This window comes from Atractosteus spatula, chromosome 18 (assembly GCF_055471065.1).
Source record: "Atractosteus spatula isolate fAtrSpa1 chromosome 18, fAtrSpa1.hap1, whole genome shotgun sequence".
Classification (NCBI taxonomy): Eukaryota; Metazoa; Chordata; class Actinopteri; order Semionotiformes; family Lepisosteidae; genus Atractosteus; species Atractosteus spatula.
In genome coordinates this window covers 2,723,653-2,742,234 of record NC_142723.1, presented here as the reverse complement: position 1 = coordinate 2,742,234, position 18,582 = coordinate 2,723,653, and the positions used below count along the sequence as shown (strand labels likewise).

General features: G+C 47.3%; 1 protein-coding gene across 1 annotated transcript in view; it reads left to right on the top strand.

The window, feature by feature from the left end:
• Positions 1–2,445: 2,445 nt before the first annotated feature.
• xylt1 (xylosyltransferase I) overlaps positions 2,446–18,582 on the top strand; it is a 56,350-nt gene continuing 40,213 nt past the window's right edge. Inside the window, exon 1 of the mRNA XM_088936546.1 lies at positions 2,446–2,731. Within this exon, the coding sequence (XP_088792672.1) occupies positions 2,468–2,731 (264 nt within the window). The 5' untranslated portion in view covers positions 2,446–2,467. The remainder of the gene's footprint in view (positions 2,732–18,582) is intronic.

The following is an 18,582-nucleotide window of genomic DNA, read 5'->3' as shown; positions in this document are numbered from 1 at the left end:
AATGCAATCTGTCTTGGACTGAATACCCTTCAGGTTTGGGTGGGAGTTAAGTGCAGCTGTATTAATTAACTCCTTATCCACGGACAACACCACATGGGATGGAACTGTCTTATAACTTCATATTCTGCCCTCACTACACTAAGAGTGCGTTCACACTAAGATACATAAATATGTCGTTGGCTGTGCCACACTGATGAATCCTACCAAGGGTGAAACAGCTGGCAAAGTGCAGCTATACCCCACTTATGAAACCTCATAAGGGTGAAACAGCTGTCTGTAGCTGCTGTGACTCGACATGGGCAAAAAGAACAAAAAAGTCATCTGATAATACATCAGTTCTGCCTCCTGTGGCATTATAATTGGATAGATAGCTAATTACTATTAATACCCATGAGTCATTGCACCTAGGTATTCCTTCTTCTCATCCAAACATCTCACAAACCAAAATATTTAGTATGTAAAATGATTTTGGCTTATGTTTTTGTTTTCCTAATTCATGTTTGATATCAGGACGCTTGCCTAACAGAAGATGGTGACAGTGATGTGGCGATATGGTGATTTTTTTTCTTATTGTTTACCTAGTGGTATACTCTAGACATAAAGTGATTCGATAGGGTCTTGAGCAGGTTCATGATTCATACACTTTGAATTGTGTCTAGAAACATGTTGAGATGCAGGCTAAAAGCTGTTTAGTAAATTTGCATTGTGCAGTCAATCGCTATACTGTTAACAACCCTTCTGTCATGCATATACACGCGCGTCATGGTATAGATGAGCGCCTAACACACACACACACACACGCACCCCCGCAGTCTCCACACCTCAGAAGGCACAAACACGGCACCTAATGAAATGAATATAAAATTTGCGCTTTCTGCGCACCAAAACAGTGACTGCGGAGCAAATTAGTGCAAAGCTGACGCACAAGCATCGTGGATTACTCACGACACAGGGCCGCTGGGTTTCTGTTACACGAGGTTTAGGGGTCTCCTAAGAGAGTCTGGCCCAGAGGAGGGGTCTTAAGCGGAAGTCGTCACCCCGGAGAACCACCGCGATGGGTCAGAGCGACATTTGGGCTTGTTGCAGTTGCACTGTAGGACAGTTAAACTGCGGTGAAAACGCTGAAACGCCATTAACTTAACTGAAAATAATAACTTTCTCCCTAAAACTCTTAATAGGAAGCAGTTAGAATATACCCGTAGAGGATCATCGCAAATTGAGCGTTTGCAGATTTCTTGGAACTACAATGCAGGGATTCTCACAGGTGACTTTTTTGTCGGAAACAAAGGGGGGGTCCTGTAGGCGTCCAATCGTAGACTTTCACCGTGGAAAGCCGGTCATTTTAAAATTCAGATTCTATTAACACACTGGGTTTAAATAACTCCTTTTTTCCCGAACATATAACATTTGCCATGCATAACTAATCAGTATTCATATTTTAAAAAAATTCCTGCCTTGACATGCAATACCTTTTCCAAATCCATCTACTGAAAAGCAAATTAATTCAGGCGAGACATTTCGGGAAAATACTGATAACTATTTACCGTAGGCCAATGCATTGTTTTAACTCATTTTATGCTGTGATGTATAAAAAACAGAAAGGCAGCGTAGTTTCTGTTTAGTACTGTAATATTTCAAAGCGGAGTTACCGTGTTGACAAAAGCCTGCATTCTACAAGAGAACCAGACTATTGATATTGCTAGTCGGAAGATGGGCACGTGTTTAGTTAGCCGACGAAGCAAACAATCAGAGTAAATATTAATGAGTGCATAAACATTTCATGTACAAGATGGGTTGGGTTTCTGTACCAGTGGCTTATTACATAAAATGTTTGGCCAAGGCGTAAAACATCCCATTGCTCACAGTGGATGTTATTTTGTATAGCGTCTTGTCGGTTTCACCGTAAAAGCAGGGCGGCACGGTGTCGCCTTCACAGGCCGCTGAGCAGGTTGCCTCGCACGTCACCGCTTCGCTCAAACACCTGAGGAAACAAGGTGGTTTCCGCTCGAGTCGTCGGGCTGCGCGTAGTCCGTCACACCGGCTGATGTCTGGGACTTGCACAGGTACTTCGGCGTCGCTAGACTGAGGCTGTGTGCTGGCGGTGCCCATGCGCCAGTGATCCTGATGGCCACTTTTCTTTTCTTTTCTTTTGCCTTCGGTGCAGCGATGCCCACCCCCATCCCTCTTCCAGCAGCCTGCGCTCAGAAGGGTTTATTAAAATCGGCGAGATAAGCCGGGTCGCCTCTCGGTGGACTCGCAGCGTGTACCCACTCCAGCCCATCACTCGATTGACTCTGGCCACACGGGGGCCCTGTTCACTCTCGTCTTTGCCAGACTTCACCAGCCATCCCCTCCCCGACACACACACACCGTACCTCCCTCCTCCTCACCCTCCTCCTTCTTCGTATTACCGGGCAGCGCAGAGCCTCAAAACCGAGCGTCGGCTCCTCGCAGCTCTAGTGTGAAGATGGTCGGGGTTCCCTGCGCTCGTAGGCTGGCTCGCCGCTCCCGGTCCGCCTTGATCGCGGCGCTCACCGTGCTGCTGGTGCAGACGCTGATCGTGTGGAACTTCAGCAGCCTGGATTCGGGAGAGGACGGGGAGGGCGCGGGCTCCAACAGCAGGGAGAAGCGCGACCGGATCGGCGGCGAGTACTTCAGCCGCGGGGCTCCGCCGCCGCAGCACCACCAGGCTCCGCTCGGGAGGGCGAACGCTCGGCGCAAGCAGCAGCCGGTGAGTCCGGGGTGGGGGGGGGCTTTCTGCTCGGGTCCGTGGAAGGGGGCCCATTGAGACGCTGACCCGTATGCATTTTGAATGAACAGTCCCCCCGTGCCTGGCTGCAGTTTCGCTGGGTGACTGATGCTTGGGGGTCAGAGCCCTCCTGCCTGCAAAATAAGAGCATGGTTTCGGGTGATTCACCGTCCGACGGCGACGGCGTTTCTCGGTTTCTGCGGAAGGGTGTTAAGCTTAACGGTGCACGGCAAAATGAGGATGCTTTGTTGTAAAATGAAGAGGTTTCTACGGTTTGTGTGTTAAAAAAGGAGACTGCCGCTGTTGTGCATTTCAGAGGATGCCTTCTCCGAGTCTGCCCTTTGCGTGGCTATAAAATGGAAAGCATTTCTTTTCTTTTTTTTTTTCGGAAACTGCACGAGTTGATGCTTTCGTCCGTTTCCACACTTCAGCAATCGTTCCGAACCGGCAAGCAGCGGTCGCCGAGTGACCTGACCTGCGAAGAGAGCAGGGGAACATCTGTTCTGCGAGAGCTGTAGTAGTGTTTGACCTGTGTTTCTGTAGACGATCGTATCAGGTTAAAACGGAAGACGTAAAACACCTTTGTGATGTTTCCGTTCGTCAACAGTGCAACATTGTGGCAATTGCAAATAAATAAGATCGGGGGAAATTTAGAGGTCACTAACTTTACTGAGGATTTTTTGAGGATTGCACACGAATTCGGTATCTGCTATAGATCAGGTGAAAGCCACGTATTCCTCTTGTTTAATGGCAGAGTGATGGATGGAAAACTTGTATTTTTATTAGCATATAGTGGTCTTTTAATGCACAGGGTAAATAGCTGCAAACGTCTTCATTCATTTTTCGTTGTGCTACTCGTTCTTTGGTTATGAAAAGTGTACAAGCACCCTGCTCTTCATTTTACGTTTGTCAAATGAGTGGGAATTAAGTCGTTAAGTTACGGTTGTACTAGCAAGGTCGTATCGATCCTGATTGTTCTACACCGCGCGATTTCCAATATTCTACACGATTTGAAATCAATTTATGCTACAGACGATAAATAATCGCTGGAAGGGAAAGGATGACGAAACAAATTGCGATGAGCCCTTTTTGCTCTTTCGGGAAGTGTCGTGTTCCCGTGTTAATTAATATTTGCTCGTTAGTTTTGCGTCTAAACTCATTGAACTCACAGTTAACCCCCACAGACTTGTATCTGAATGTCAGAATGAACATAAAAAATATAAAAAATAAATGTCCCAAGCCCAGTCAGCTTGGAGTTCTTGAAATGAATCTGGTTGGCTGCTAAGATCACGCAGTAAAAATGTGTGAAACTATATCAGTGAGTACGGATGGAGAAAATCAGTACGGGATTCTTTGAAAACGGCTCTAATGTTGAAAGTCTACAATTAAAAAGATCAAAAGCCCACGTTTTGCATCTTTAAGCGCCAGTTTACTCGCCCGAGATTCAGTGATTAAATCCTGGTGATGATCCGGTTCCGAAACCCAGAGGTCCCATGGCGTTCTAGAGAGAAACGGATGTGATGATGCCCCGTGGCTGCCACTCGCTCATCTGCTTGGTCCATCGCTGGACTCTGTGTCTGCAGGGCTGGAGGTTGGGGGGGTTTAAGAGATGGACGGACTTCTGTCGCTTCCTCTTTCTGTCCTCCCTCACATCACGCTATTTATTTTTCCATTTCTGCTCGCACTTCATGAGCACGTTGTAAATACAAGTGATTGATTAGGGGAGGATCGAGTGTGGTAACCGCTTGCAGAGTCAATAATGAATTGTTCTGGTTTGCGTGAATGGGAGTGTAAATTCTCTCCCTGTTTTAAATGGATTGTTTCTGGCCACAGAAGTACTACTGGATTAAACAGCGTGGGTTCAGAACTGCCAAAGATGCAGATTGGCTTTCTGATCCTTTGCCACAGTATAACCAAGCACAGAAGGACTTGAGCCCTGGATGTGGGGTCTGAGCTGTTTCTTCATTTTTTTGTTTTCTACCCTAACTGGGTATTGACGGGGGAGAAAGTCAGTGGGTTGCAGTCGGACTTTCCAGGGCCCAGAGAGCGGCCCGGACAACAGGACGTCTCTGTCGTTTCGGGCTGGGATGGTGGACCGGCAGCTCTCGTTGGCGAGGGGTTCGGATCTCGGTCTGCCCTGCACGGGGGACCGGAGCAGTGACTGACAGCAGTACTGTCCTCTGTGCTGATGGTGGGCTTGCCGGTCTGTGGGGAGAGCAGGCTGGAAGCCTGTGGAGGCCTGGGAGTTTCGTCTCTGATGTCCTTGTCTGTCCGCCCTGGGCAGGGGGGCTGTGCCTTGTCTGTGGGTCTGTACTGTGCTGCCCGAGGCTAGAGGGAGCACGACAACAACCAGGCTGTCTTGTTAGAGAAAAATGGGCAGAATAATTACCCACTGATTTTCACACTTAATTCTGATATTTATAAGACAAGATAAGATCACTTTATTGGCCATATACAATTTCTTGCATTAGGAATTCATCTTTTCGCATACCCCAGTTTGCTCCCCATGAGACACACAGACAGGGAGAGAAGCTGGGGGTCAGAGCGCAGGGTCAGCCATTGTACAGCACCCCTGGAGCAGCTGGGGTTAAGGGCCTTGCTCAGGGGCCCAACAGAGTAGGATTCCTCTGCCCCTTGTGGGTATCTGATCAACAGTCTGCTAAGGACAAAAGTACTTTCTAAGCCAGTCCTGAGAAAAGGGAGCTGGTTCACTAGTATTTCTTATTGTATAATTCTAGTCAATAAATAGCTCTTTGGCTGTGCTTGAGGCATCGAAAAGTGTTTTTTTCCCCGTTTAATGAATTTCTGCAAGTCATTGGCGAACAATTTTTTTATTTACAATGATGACTTGGTCAAGAGGCCATTGAATACCATCGCGGCACAGAAGACAGCGCAGTGAAAGACAAGAAACCATCTGGTAAATAATATGACAGGTCACCAAACATCAGGGAAATGTAAGATTAATAAGAGCAAGCAACAGACAGAAACAGTTTAACCATATGCTTGAAAACATCCTAGGAAACAAGCACTTTGAGCTCAATCTGCAGACTTTTCCAGTCATTATCAGTTAAGAAATTAAAATGTCTTGCAAAATAACAAAAACAAAACAGTAGTCATACAACACAAATTTTGATGACACTTCAATATTACAATAAGTAATAATGAAAAGTTTTTTTTTTCAATAAAAGATGTGCAAATTAGTTGAAGCTACTGAAGCTTAGTTATGTACACATAGAGAATGGAATCATTTTCCCCAAGAACAGCTCCAAAATGCATCACAGTGGAGAGTTTGGACATTTGTGCTAGCGTGGACGTGGCAGAACGTGTAAATTAAAGACCCAGTATGATCCGTACAGGTTCAACAGCACTAGGTTCCAGTGTGTCTGGGAAGTGCTTTGAATTCCTCACATCAGAGGAGATGTCTTGAGTTCATGCTGTATCTGATCAAGCAGTCCTCGAGGAACAGGTATTCCATAACAGGGGAAATTTCGTGACTCCAGAATTATCAGTCTAGGCGATCGGTGTAGGTGATCCGCAGGATTGCTGCTGCCTTGGCAGGTTAGAATTCTTGAGATTCTGGTGCAGGGCTAAAATTTGTCCTTATGTGTTTCATTCAGCTGAGAAAAAGAGATGTCCCTGGCAGATGTAATCAAATACATTTCTTTGCAAGGTTTTAGATAAGAAGCCACTTTTCTGTTCTTTTTTTGTTGTTGTTGGAAACACTGCAGCTGTAATCGTGAATCTGTTGGAGCCTGTGACACTGGGAGGCGTTAAGGGATTGTTAGAATGTAGGAAAGCACGAAGAAGCACAGATTTCAGGACTGGGTTATTCTAGGCCAAGAGCTTTGCATCAATTTACTTATCTTGTTTTGCCCAATTTATTTCTGTTGTTTTGCAAATAATGCCGTCTGCCTGTGAGCTGTACCTACACTGCAGAGAGCAGGTTCTTCAGTGGCTTGAGTATGAGCCACTTGTGAATGTATATCCTACTGGGTGTGAAACGGCTATTTTTAAGTGTGTTGGAAAGCAAGGAGAGTTTTCCCTCTGTCAGATGGAGTGGAGCCTCGTTGCCTTTCTCTTTCAATGCTAAGTGAATGAAGCATTAAGGCCGGCTAATGTTAATGCATTTCTGCACAACACAATGTGACTTGCGTCCCAGGTCTTTTCACTTTATCGCTCTTTGAGTGGCAACGCTTTCACAGTAGCAAACGGCCAGTCATCACTATAGCACAGAGCATTCCAGGCACATAATCTCTTCAAGTGACTGCAGGCTGGGGGCTGATCATCGCAATAGAATAGGGTGGGGAAGACCACCAGTTTACCTGCTCAGACTTTGTACAGATTTGAAATCTATTGTCACACAGCTGCATGAGTTACATCCAGTCATTGCAGTGGATTCAAAGCCCGAGATGGCCTTCGACTTCAGCCAGGCTGAGGTACAAGACGGTAGAGGTGGGGAGGGGCCCTGTGGCCTGCACCTTCCTCCTCCTCCCTGCTTGCCGACGCCGCTGGCAGCGTGACTCAGGCAGCTCTTTCAGGACTGCCGTGCTGACTCATGCTGCCCGGCGTTGAAGATGCTCAGCGGGTTGGGAGGGGGCAGCCATGTGGATGGGCTGATTTGTCAATGCGGGGAGCTTGGATGTGACACGACAGGGCAGTGCTACACGCGAGTGATACAGGGAGCTCGGGAGGATGTGGTAATCATCGTTTTGAGCACGTCCTGTCGATTGCATTGCGATTTGTGAATTCCATCACGTGCTGTGCTCGTGCCTGTTCAGTATGGTGCCTGCTGATTTCTTTCTTTTTCTGAACCCACAACAGATTGAGCTGATCCGACGTGAGGCTGTGAATTTCCCACTGCACTGCAGTCAGGGTTAACAGCATGGTCGAGGCTTTCTCCTCTGTGGCCTCATGCGACATATTTCAATATTTATATATCTTGGACAGCACTTACGCTCACACCCACGAAATGCATATCCACCTTCAAGGGGTGAGAACCCCATTATAACATTTATTTGTAAATAGTAGCATATGTAACAATCTACATTGACGTATAGTAACAAGTGCCGCACAGTATGTACACTTTTCAAAAAAGGCATGAGATATTTTGTATATCTCATCCTATTTGTATATGTGCCATTGAAATATACAGTCTTCCTGTTTCTGAAAAGGTTTAGACCGATGGGTGAAGAAGAGTACATGGGGAATTAAACTGATATCAAACTTGAAAGGAGAAGAAAAGAAACGTGACGTTTCGGCTGTGGAGCTTTTGTCACCCCGAAGAATTCTCCACAGCTGAAACATGTTTCTTCTCTTTTTCAGCAGGGATTAAACCTTTACTTGTTCCTTTGCAGCCTACGCGTGCTGAGGCAGCCACCTACTTGAGCTGATATCAAGCTGGCCTTTCTTTAGCTTTCTCTGACTCGTATCGCGTAAGGATCACGTTAGGATTCCTGAACACGCAGTGTACGGCGGTGCCGCCTTATTGTCATGTGGTGCATGTAGTGGTGCCAGTCTTTGGCCATGGACTAAAGCTGCAGCACGTGACCCTGCGTAATGTGAGAACCGCCCAGTTTTCCTGGTGGCTCTTCATATCTCTGCGTGCTCTTTGCCGAGACGGCTAACCACCTTTGCTACTGTAAACAGTGTCTGCTGCGACCGCAGAGAGGGTCTGAGAGGAAGGTTAAAGACGCTGTGGACTAATGAGAGCGCAGTGCTCACCGCTGATGAGCCTGAATCTCAGAGCCCGGCTCCAAACAAACCCCCCCGCAGAATCAGCACTGCCTGTGTGCCGAGCAGCAGCACAAACAGATCCGGGGGACCTCTGAGCCTGTGTGTGTGTGTGTTAGGGGAGTTTAAGGGGTCGTACAGCCGTGAGGAGCAGGAAACGAAACAGCGTGTGGCATGAACCTCACATTGCACCTCTGCTGTGGTATTGGCTAATCCCCTGATGGAGACACAGATTCAGACAGGCGTGCGCTCTGTTGTGATATATCCTGCCATTGAAACCTATTATATCTCCATTAAAGCACTGCTGCCTCTCTGACAGGCTGTGCCTCTCAAGGGTGTCATGAGCAAGGCCAGGGGAAGCCGTCATGGGGATTGACTTGGCTTTTTTGGGGGGGGGATCAGGACATGGGCCCTGCTGCCATTTGTATCTCTGTCTCATTGGTCATTAAACCTTGCCAATATCGTAGGCTCGTTACACAGCTGAATTTGCAGCAGGAATGAACAACCAGAGGATATGATGTGGGGGGGGCGATAAATCTGATGGATTTATCTAGTTATCTATCCCAAGATGGGAAAAATGCTCATAGTTTGGCAAGAAAACATGCCAGGCAATTAGAAATGTACAATGTTACATATTGAAAGGAGAAGAGGCTGGGAATTAAGCCAGAAAAGTAAGAATCAGGCTCAGTATATACTCCAAAATAACTTCTTTGTGTGTGTTAGGGGCTTTCACATCTACTTCTTCATTTTAATATTGGTTAGGAATCAAAAATGTATCACGGTGTATGCTGGGTATTTTTTCCTCTCTTCTACGTTCCTTGACATGACCGCTCTAGCCTGAAGAAGCGCCCAGGCGCCCCGCTCACAGGTTCCAGCAGCACACGGCAGCTTTGAGGAGACGGAGCAGAGACACAGACCCTGAACTGTGTCTCACACACGCAGCTTCTGAGTGGCGCTCTGTTTCAGCTGCTCACAGCTGAGATGTGTGTGCGCGCCCACAGGTCTTGCAGGCAAGAGGCTAACAGCGGCTGTAAGTGCTCATTCAGAGGCTACATTTCCTTCACCTTCACAAATAGGTCTTTGTATGCTTGCCTTTTTTTTACTCATTATTCCTTTCTCTTCCTCCCAACTAATTCTCCCACAACAGAAGTCTGTGGGTCAGTCCACCCCGTCATCTTTAGCAGGGTGGTGCTGCACAGAGTTGAATGAATCACTTCTGCTGCTGGTGGTTTTGCGCCTCCTGAGCTGCTTGCAGGACAGCATGTCATCCCTGTTCTCTTGCTAAAGAGGCAACTGAGCAACAACAGGCAAACCTAGACCACCCCGTCCACTCGGCTCCGGGTCCGGTTCCTGCAGATGTGTTGCGTCTGGCCACAGCATAGCAAGTTTACAGGGCACGTTGAAAGTCGCGCGTGAAGTAGGACTTCTGCAGGAGGTTAAATCACTTGGTGAAAGTCAGAGTACAGCAGGGCGCTCCTCAGCCCGGGCTGACTGACGAGAGCCCATGACTGTGCTGATTTCAGGAGGGCTAGAGAAGGTGGTGGAGGAGGAGGAATGCTCCCCATTTCGTTTTTCCAGCCTGGTCCTGGTGCAGGGTGCAGGAGAGCGTGGTGCTGGAGCAGAGCTCCCACACTGATTCTAGCTGGGAGCCGCTCAGAGTCTTGCCCTTCAAATGATGGATGCCGCGTCCCCGTTGTTCCCATGATCCCCTTGTTCTTTTGTTGTTTTTCTGGATTGCGTTTGGCGTGTTGCGTAGGGCTCGGGAGCGGAGGGGGCGCTCTCTCGAACAGCAAGGGGACAGAGCGCCGCAGCGCAGGCAGCAGGGCTGACAGTCAGACCTGGAGTGTCCTTGTCGGCACAGCACAGGGCAGGAGCAGTGGGCGGATTCCTCTTTTCCCTTTCAGCTGGAATTCGGGCATTAAATGGTAATCGGCCAGAGATATTGTCTCTTTTTTTTTAGTGATTAAAAGCAGAGTGACATGGAAGAGAGGAGAATTTTTTTTTAGCCCTAAATCCTAAATCTACTCAAATCCCTGGCGTAATCCCTTCCAATCCTACAGGTTTTCAGGCTACTTAGTGCGGCGCTGGCGAGTTTTGCTTTAACTCTTCTCTGGCTGGCTGACCTTCTGTTGCAGGGAACTGAAGGAGGGGCTGACGCTGTGCCTCCACAGGGAAGGTTGTTAACACCTGGGGAAAGTCAGGACAGCTGGCCTGCATGTAAGCTACCCTGCAAATGCACTGAGATTTCCTCTGCTGCGCTGCATGCAGCCATTATGCAAGATCACAGTGCTTTCTCACTTGCTCTTCTGTCTTCCTGCGCAGAGACCTGTCCCCTCTTGTGCTTTCCTGCTTCCCTTTCATGAGTGGCTGCTTGGCTTCTCTCTGTAAAACTTAGGAAATATATGAATAATCGTCGGTTTAGTTGTAGTATTAGTATTGCTGGTAGTAAGGAGTTAAGAACTTTGGAATGCTGCTTCCTCAACTGGTCAGAGTGAAAGTTGAGGAAATGTGCAGGTATCTTCTGAGAAAAAAAGCTGCCTGTTTTATGATTGCATCATCGTTGTATCCTGGGGGCACAGGGAGCTGCTGGGGTGCAGTCACAGGTGCGGGCTGGCTGTGGGCGAAGGTCAGGTGGTGCACATGGCGTTTGTCAGCCATGAAAGAGCAAAGGCGACTTCTTTCCCCATCTCGCAGTGCACATGGGTAGTGCAAGAAACCCCTTCCCTGCTCTCTTAATAAAATGAGTTCAATCTCCCATCAGGGTAGGATTCCCAGCAGAGCTGGTTCAGTGGATCTTCACTGTAGTAAGAAGCCCCCCTTAAGAATGCATCCAATGGTGACAATGGTGAAGTTGAGCTGTAGTTTCACTGTGTTCATTCTGTATGTTTCCTTTGCTTTTAACTTTTTTGCTGTCTTTTTGCATCCTCCTGTGACGATGATTTCACTATTCTTTACTGCACTTTACTGGGGGGGGGAGTGGAAGGCGTCTGGTGTCTGCTAACTGAATGGAAGCCATAACAAAAGGCAGCTTGCTTCTGCTCAAGGCTGCCTCCTGGCCTGCTGTACACAATGCCTCGGCCTTGAGTCCATGTCTTAGGGACCAAAACCTCAAAGGAGAGCTGCTGCAGTCTCTGTCCCAATGGCAATGAAAACGAGACTGCTTGCATTCTTTGTCTAGTTCCCTGCCTACTGGAAGCACATTGAACCGATTCTGCTTCATCATTTTTGTACTGAGGCTTCCTGTAGTTGGTGACATGCCTTTGCCACATTTATATGCATTTCCTTGTTTTTACCAAGTTCTGCGGCGTGCTGTACTTTCACCATGGTATGCCACTGTAAACCATGATAAGGGCATTTCTGTTCAAAATCCCCTTGTGGGGTTCTGCAGCTGCCACGCAACTAAAGGGAGCCCCACGGGGGCACTGCCAGTGTGGCCTGCACAATGAAGTTCTAGGGAGACCCTTTGCCACCTGTTGTCCTTGCTTCCACAGTGCTCCAGTACGCTCGGTGTTCTACCATGTTTTTACCACACGGGTTTCCCCATTCTCTCCCCTCCGCGCTGCGCAGTGTCATCCGTCATGCCCTCGAGGAGCCAGACATCGACATGACACGCGACTGTAGAAAAGAACTTGGGGGGTCCGGGAGGCGTTGCAGAGACCGGGGGAAAGGAGAGAGGGGGGAGGAAGAAGGAGAAGCTCAGTTGGGTGTTGGGCAGACATCCTAAACACATTTGGCGACAGAACTCGGCCTAAACAAACATACACACAAACCCCTAGTCCTTCTCTGCACACTGAGCGGCTCTGTGCTGTTCTCAGCCTTGCTGAAAGGACCCCATTGACAGACGGAGAGAGCAGGAGACTGCCAGGAGTTCAGCCGGGAGGGCCTCTGAGCGGGGGGGGGGAGGGGCGGCTGTGTTCCTGCACATTTTAACTGCACTCAGGAGAGCTCTGACTCCATGGCGGAGCGGTTTTAGGAAAATCAGTGACGTGTTATTGGTTTCACTTGTGTGCACTTGAAGGCAAGCAAGAATGTTTGAAACAACTCCGAATTGTTTTTTTTCCTGGAGTACCCAGAGTCATCTTAAGACCTTGAATGCCCAATTTTGTGCACACTTTTTTTTCACAGCTCCACCAAGGTATTAAACGAGAAATGGCAAATCCAACAGCAATTTGTAATTTTTCTCCCGTAGCTGTGACACCTCACAGAGCAGAGCTTGAACTGTTGTCTGGCCACGTGCTTACTTCAGAAGGTATGCTTTAAATACCACACATTTGGAAAGAAATGAATGTGAAATTTTACAAGCTCCTGCATGTTCTGGGTAAATATAAAGTGATGTATGAACAGTGGGACAGGCTCTTGTGGTTCAGTGCTCTGCTGTATGAGAAAATGTTCGTGTTTGGCACAGATCTCGTCTTCGGCCATTGTGAATTCATCTGAACGGGCTACGGGAAGTGCGAGAGTGTCGATATAGCGGTAGAAAAGGATTTTGTTGTGCTTATTTGGAAAAGGGCTGGGCATTTTATGATAAGTACATCTCTGTGGCACGTTCTTCAGCTGCCATTGAGAAAAGTGCCTGCCAGTAACACTTGTATTATTCTCCCAGCCTTTCCTGCTGTGACCTTTTAAATGTACCGAGCTGTCTACTTCAACACGCTTAAGCTCCTTCATTTTGGTTTCAAGTGTAGAATTGAAACATCATTTTTTTTGTTATTGATGATGAGCGGAGCTAAATGAAGGGAAAAGTGCCAGCAAAGGCAACAAGCTTGCAGTATCCAGCATCTGGTGTTGGGTTATATTAGAACTTGTAGCATTGTAAAGCTTGGCATCAAGCAGACCGCTACACCGTGGGAGTGGGAATCTTCTTGCCTTGGAGATTACCATTCTCAGCAGTGTCAGATATCCGCAGCCCAGAGGACATTACTACTCTTAAAACTACACTATAGTGACGTGAAGAAAAGATTGGGAAGGGATGAACTTGCTGGCCAGGGCTCTCTAGCACTCCCCCTGCATCTGTGACACTGAAGTCCCAGACTGCCGGGACCTCTTCCTGTTGGGCGGGCATCGGAAGGAGCTCTTGCAGTTCGTTCTGCTCTTCCAGCCTGCTGCAGCTGTCTGATCTGCCAGGGCTGCAAGAAGGGCTGTGCAGTAGACAGGTCTCGCCACTTCCTGAGGGGCTGTAGAAACAACAACTCTTCTGACACCCAGAGGGGTTTCCTCTGTGACTTGGCAAGCCTTTCCTCTTTGTTTCTTGGAGCCTTGCTGTGCTCTCCACACGTTACGATGCGGACAGTTTTGCCTTTCCAAGTACTGGTTGTGCACATAGCCTCTTCTCTGAAGTGCTTTTGTCTTCTCGTGCACCTGTCCATGCCACTGCTCTTCTGCGGGCCTGGTGCATTGTTTAAGAAAGTAGATCAATCTGGATGGATTTTCTGTCCTGCAGATCAAGGGCCATTTCAAAAAGTGTCCCTTCTTACCTGTTTCAGATGGATCCCCCCGTTACTTTTGTGAGGCAGTTATGAGCTGGTAGGCTCCTAGAATGGTTTGCAGCTCAGTCAGGTACAGCATGGTCCTCTTTCCTCCCCGGTTCCTTTCCTTTGTGTTCCAGCACCAGAGCTGTGTTGTAAGCTTCAGCGAGAAGGACAAATCAGTGCCATTGGACTGGCTAACCAGTCCCTCTGGAGCCAGCTGACATTGGTGGAATGTGGTACAGTGGCTGGCAGCGATGGGAAAGCTTTGGTGAGGCACACAGCTGTCATTCTGTTCTCCTCCAAAAACCTATCCCCTCCCGTTCTAGCACGTTTCTGTCTTTGCACACCGATACACGGAGAAAGGCTGAGCCACACCTTAAAGAAGGTGGTGATGCTTTTTGATATCAAAACTTGATAAAGGTGATTATACTTGACCCCTATTAATAAATGCACTGTTTTCGGAGGAGTCGGGGTGAGCGCTGTGTCCTCGGTGGAGCTAGTCAGAAGGCAGGTCCAGACCTGCAAGCCGAGAGAGAGTGATGAGGTGAGAGGTCACTGTTGGTGCCGCGGCTGACAGACAGCCAGGTCAGTTCAAAGCGGCTCCAGTGTGTTTTGCAGTCTTCAGTCCGTTTCACACGCTGTATAATACGAATCTGAACACAAAAGGAGGGCACCAAGCCCACGGTGTATTTGATGGCATTTTAAGTGATGTAAGCAGTATCCTTCTGTCAGATGTAAAAAAAGTAATGCTCCATCTTTACATTAGTACAGTAGATGCTCATACTCTGTGTTGTGGACCCTGTAAATTTTACTTTTCGCCGCTGGTCATGTTTTGCCACTCTGATGATAAGAGCTGGTGGCGAAACTGTTAATCTAGCAGAGCAGCTGGCTTGTGGGAGGCATGATACAGTAAGAGCCAAACAACTAGGATGGCACAGCACTGTGGCACTGGCAGGCACGCAGAGGGGCCTTCTGACTCACGACTGACACATGCACTCCTCCGCCACCAGGGTGGGGGTAGGGGGGTATTGGTCTCTGTCCTCTCCCTTGAGCCTGGACACTCTCTCTCCATGCAGCTGAGAGAAGTTTGTTGCTGTAGCTTTCTGGAAGCTGAAGAGCCTTTTTGTTTCATTGTTTTGTTTTAGTCGTCCACTGACCGAATGGATGGAGCAGTTTAATATCTCTCTTCATTTTAGCTCATAATTTCTTATTTTATACATTAATAACGTTAATAATGCCACTGATAACCAAGATGCTGGGAAACCAGTCCCTGCACATCTTATTCATGTTTCACATCTAGTTAATCTACTTGGCTCCCTTGTAACCTGATAGTTCAGCCATTATAGCCGAGTCCGTCCATCTTGCTACAGCGCGTATTTAACTCATTTATTCATTCTCGTGTTGTATTAGCAACAATTAAATCAAAACTTGAAAGGTTACAGCAGAAAGATGGCCTGGTTAGTTCTGCGGTGTCTGGTACGTGGTGCTGATTTGGACAGATGGGTCTCCAGTAACAGTAATGAGAATGTGTCCTCCTATCTGTATAGGGCTTTTCATCCGAAAGGACCTCAGGACATATCAATTCGAAAAAGAAGACTCAATTCCCTGTTGCTTAGCAGAACAGGCAGGGGTTTGAGAAATTAACTCAAATACACACTGACACAAAGACCGGGATCTCGGTGGTTAGGCAGCTCAGCTGCAGTTTTGGGAGGAAGTGGTTATGATGAGCTGTGGGCCAAACATACTGGGGTGCAGTACGTGCTATGTAGTGGATTTGAATAGTTTGCACATTAGCACAGCGGAAGTGCATCGCTCCTCTCAGTCAGGCACCACACTAGTTCACAGCCGGACAAAGACGGTTGATTCAGAACTTGAACAGTGCTGAACTTGTTTGTGCTGCTTTAGAGGAAGCCGAGTTATTTCAGGGTGATTTTCTTACATTGGCACTTTTCTGTCTGAAAGCCTTCAATTCATTTACAATTTCGGCAGTCTGTGTCTACCATTTTCAGTAGCCTTGTGTGCGCTTACAGACCTTGCCGGATTTAGCAGACCAGTTCCATTGCAGGGTCAGTTAAGGGAGGCGTCATGTAAGGGCACTTCCTCCCTGGCCTGACTGACACGTCAGCTAGCATCAGAGAAAGCCCCTGCACACAATCGCTCTGCTGATTTCCTTTATTGCCTTGCAGAGGGGGGCTGGAGTTTCCAGGCCAGGAATACTACTCTATCGAAAATCCCATTTCTGTAGTATCACAGTTTCCACACAGTACACCACCACTACTGGTTTCCTGCCAGACCTCCTGAAAGACAGTGGGGACTTTTGGTAGTTGGGTCTCTCTGTGCTGCTTAGGGTGTCAAACACCTAAGAGTAGTGTAGAAAAGAAGCTGGTTATCGTCATATAGTTTGCATTGTGCTGGAGTGCATATTTCTTTTTTCAATGCTTGTTTTTTTCTTTGCATGCAGAAATAGAAGAATACAGTGCCATTTGTTAAACATCTCTCTTGTTAGGTTTTGCTCTTCTTTTAGTGTTCGGTTATCATGGCCATAAATTGTTCGATTCCAATGTAACGGGTCAGGGTCACTCTGCGGCTCTTTCTGTTGAGAATGCCCAGTAGATGATGACAACAAGGGGCACTTGCCTTTCTGTGCGCTGAACACATGACGGAAGTCAACTGGCATGAATTGATAAGGCCAGCCGTTTTCTCTGATGTTGTAACTTGTTCTCAGCACCGAGGTTTGTCCATGTTCTCCCAGAGTGCACTGCACAGCAGGAGGGCTGGTGTCCGAGCAGTATTCCTGCTGGCCAGGCCCTCCTCACTCAGGGAGGGCTCCCTCACGCCAGAAATATGCAGAGCAGAAAGTAGGGTGGGGCCCTCTACCTTTGTCAAAGTGGGGGCTAGAGAGAGGAAACAAAAGGCATGAAATGTTCATCCATACCTTGATTCTCACAGGTTTATTTTTTTAATTAATTTGTTGCACATTTAAAGGTGCCAGATGCCTCTTTGCATAACAGCAGAAAGGACAATTCAGATGGTAATGAGCTTAATTAGTCAGAGCCTTAAGAAAGAAGGCTTATTCCTTGCTTATGAAGCTTACAGGAGAGGCTAAAGTGGTTTAAACTGTTGCGTTCTGCCAAGCCTAATGTTTGCTATAATTTCTAGCGTCACACTTGCGAAACCTTTTCTCTCCTGCTTAGATTAAAGCACCTTTTTCCAAGTTGGGGAGACCAACCCCTCTCTGTTACATGAGAGTCCTGAACTAGCATGCAGAAAATTCATGTAACACTTTAAAACTTAATTGTGCTGCCTTATTTTTTTTTTACACGGGTATAAATGTTTTATTAGCATGGTACTTCGGTTACCAATTAGCCCGCTCTGAAAGAGCAGTACGCGTGGCGGAAACTTCTTAGGGAGGCTGACAGGAGCAGCAGTGGAGCAGCAACCAGCGGCGGACACCTCAAGAATCGAGTCTAAATCTGGGTAGCTTGGAAGGGAGGCTCGTTTAGGTGACCGATTTAAAAGGGGTAAATGAAGTAAATGTCTCTTGCAGTAAATTTGGTTAAGCAGGTTTAAACGCCAAAACTGGAGACTGAGTTCTAGCTTATTTGATTGTTTTTCTAGAGGAGAGTAAGAGTAGTGCAGACAGTGATCAAGGACATCTGTTGGGGACTGGGGGGATAACCGTAGTCCTGGGTTGGCCCAAACAAAGTGGGGTACATTTTCCAGTGGGCCTTCTTGAAGATACTTTCAGAAAGCTTTCTGTAGTTGGTTCATTGTTTATCAAGTGCAAGAAAAGAGAATAACTTTCAGAATGGAGGGGAAGATCTCGACTTGCGTTGTGGGCTGTCTGCCTCCCACAAATCCGTCAGTGCTCAGTGTTCAAGTGCCACCCCTTTAGATACAGTAGCTCCTCTTGTGACACATCTTAAGGTGCTTAACGATGACATAACTCAAAGGCAAAACCAATAGAGACTGATATACGTACGTACGTACAGTGAGTCAAAATCTAGTGTATACTGAAGTAAGTTTTAAAAGAATTTGAAACTGGGTTAGTTTCTAACGTGGGCTGCCTCGGGACTGAAAGCTTCATTTCGGAAGCACAATTAAGTCGCTTAATAAAGGAAGTCTATACATCTCAATCTTGAATGAAAAGGAAGAGGACAGAATCGCAGCTGGGGATGGTGGAGGTAGTATGTAAGCATTGTTAGTAACAAAGCCTTTAACCCTCACCAAGAGTCTCCTGCTATCTGACTCTGCTTAACAAGCCTTAACACCCCTTGTTTTAACACAGGCCTGTTGTGTCGATAGTTCTCATTCAGATGGTGTTTTAAAACCTGCTGATGGAATCCCTCAATTACAAGGAATTGCAGGCTCATATTACCCTGTTCAGCTGTTCCTCTGTAAAATGAGCGTGAAGCTGAGTACATGATTAAAGTATCTCCCTGATATATCCTTTGCCTGTGCTCTGTCATTAAGAGGAGCACCTGCAGATGCACCTATCAGGTGGGCTTACTGCAGTTGTTCTGTTCACGTGTACAGTCCTGCAGGGAGCTGCTGTTATTTGTTTTGTGTCCCAAGTCTTTAATTGGTGAAGACTCTTTCATCGCTCAAGTTTGTAGACTATGAGCAAGCAGACGT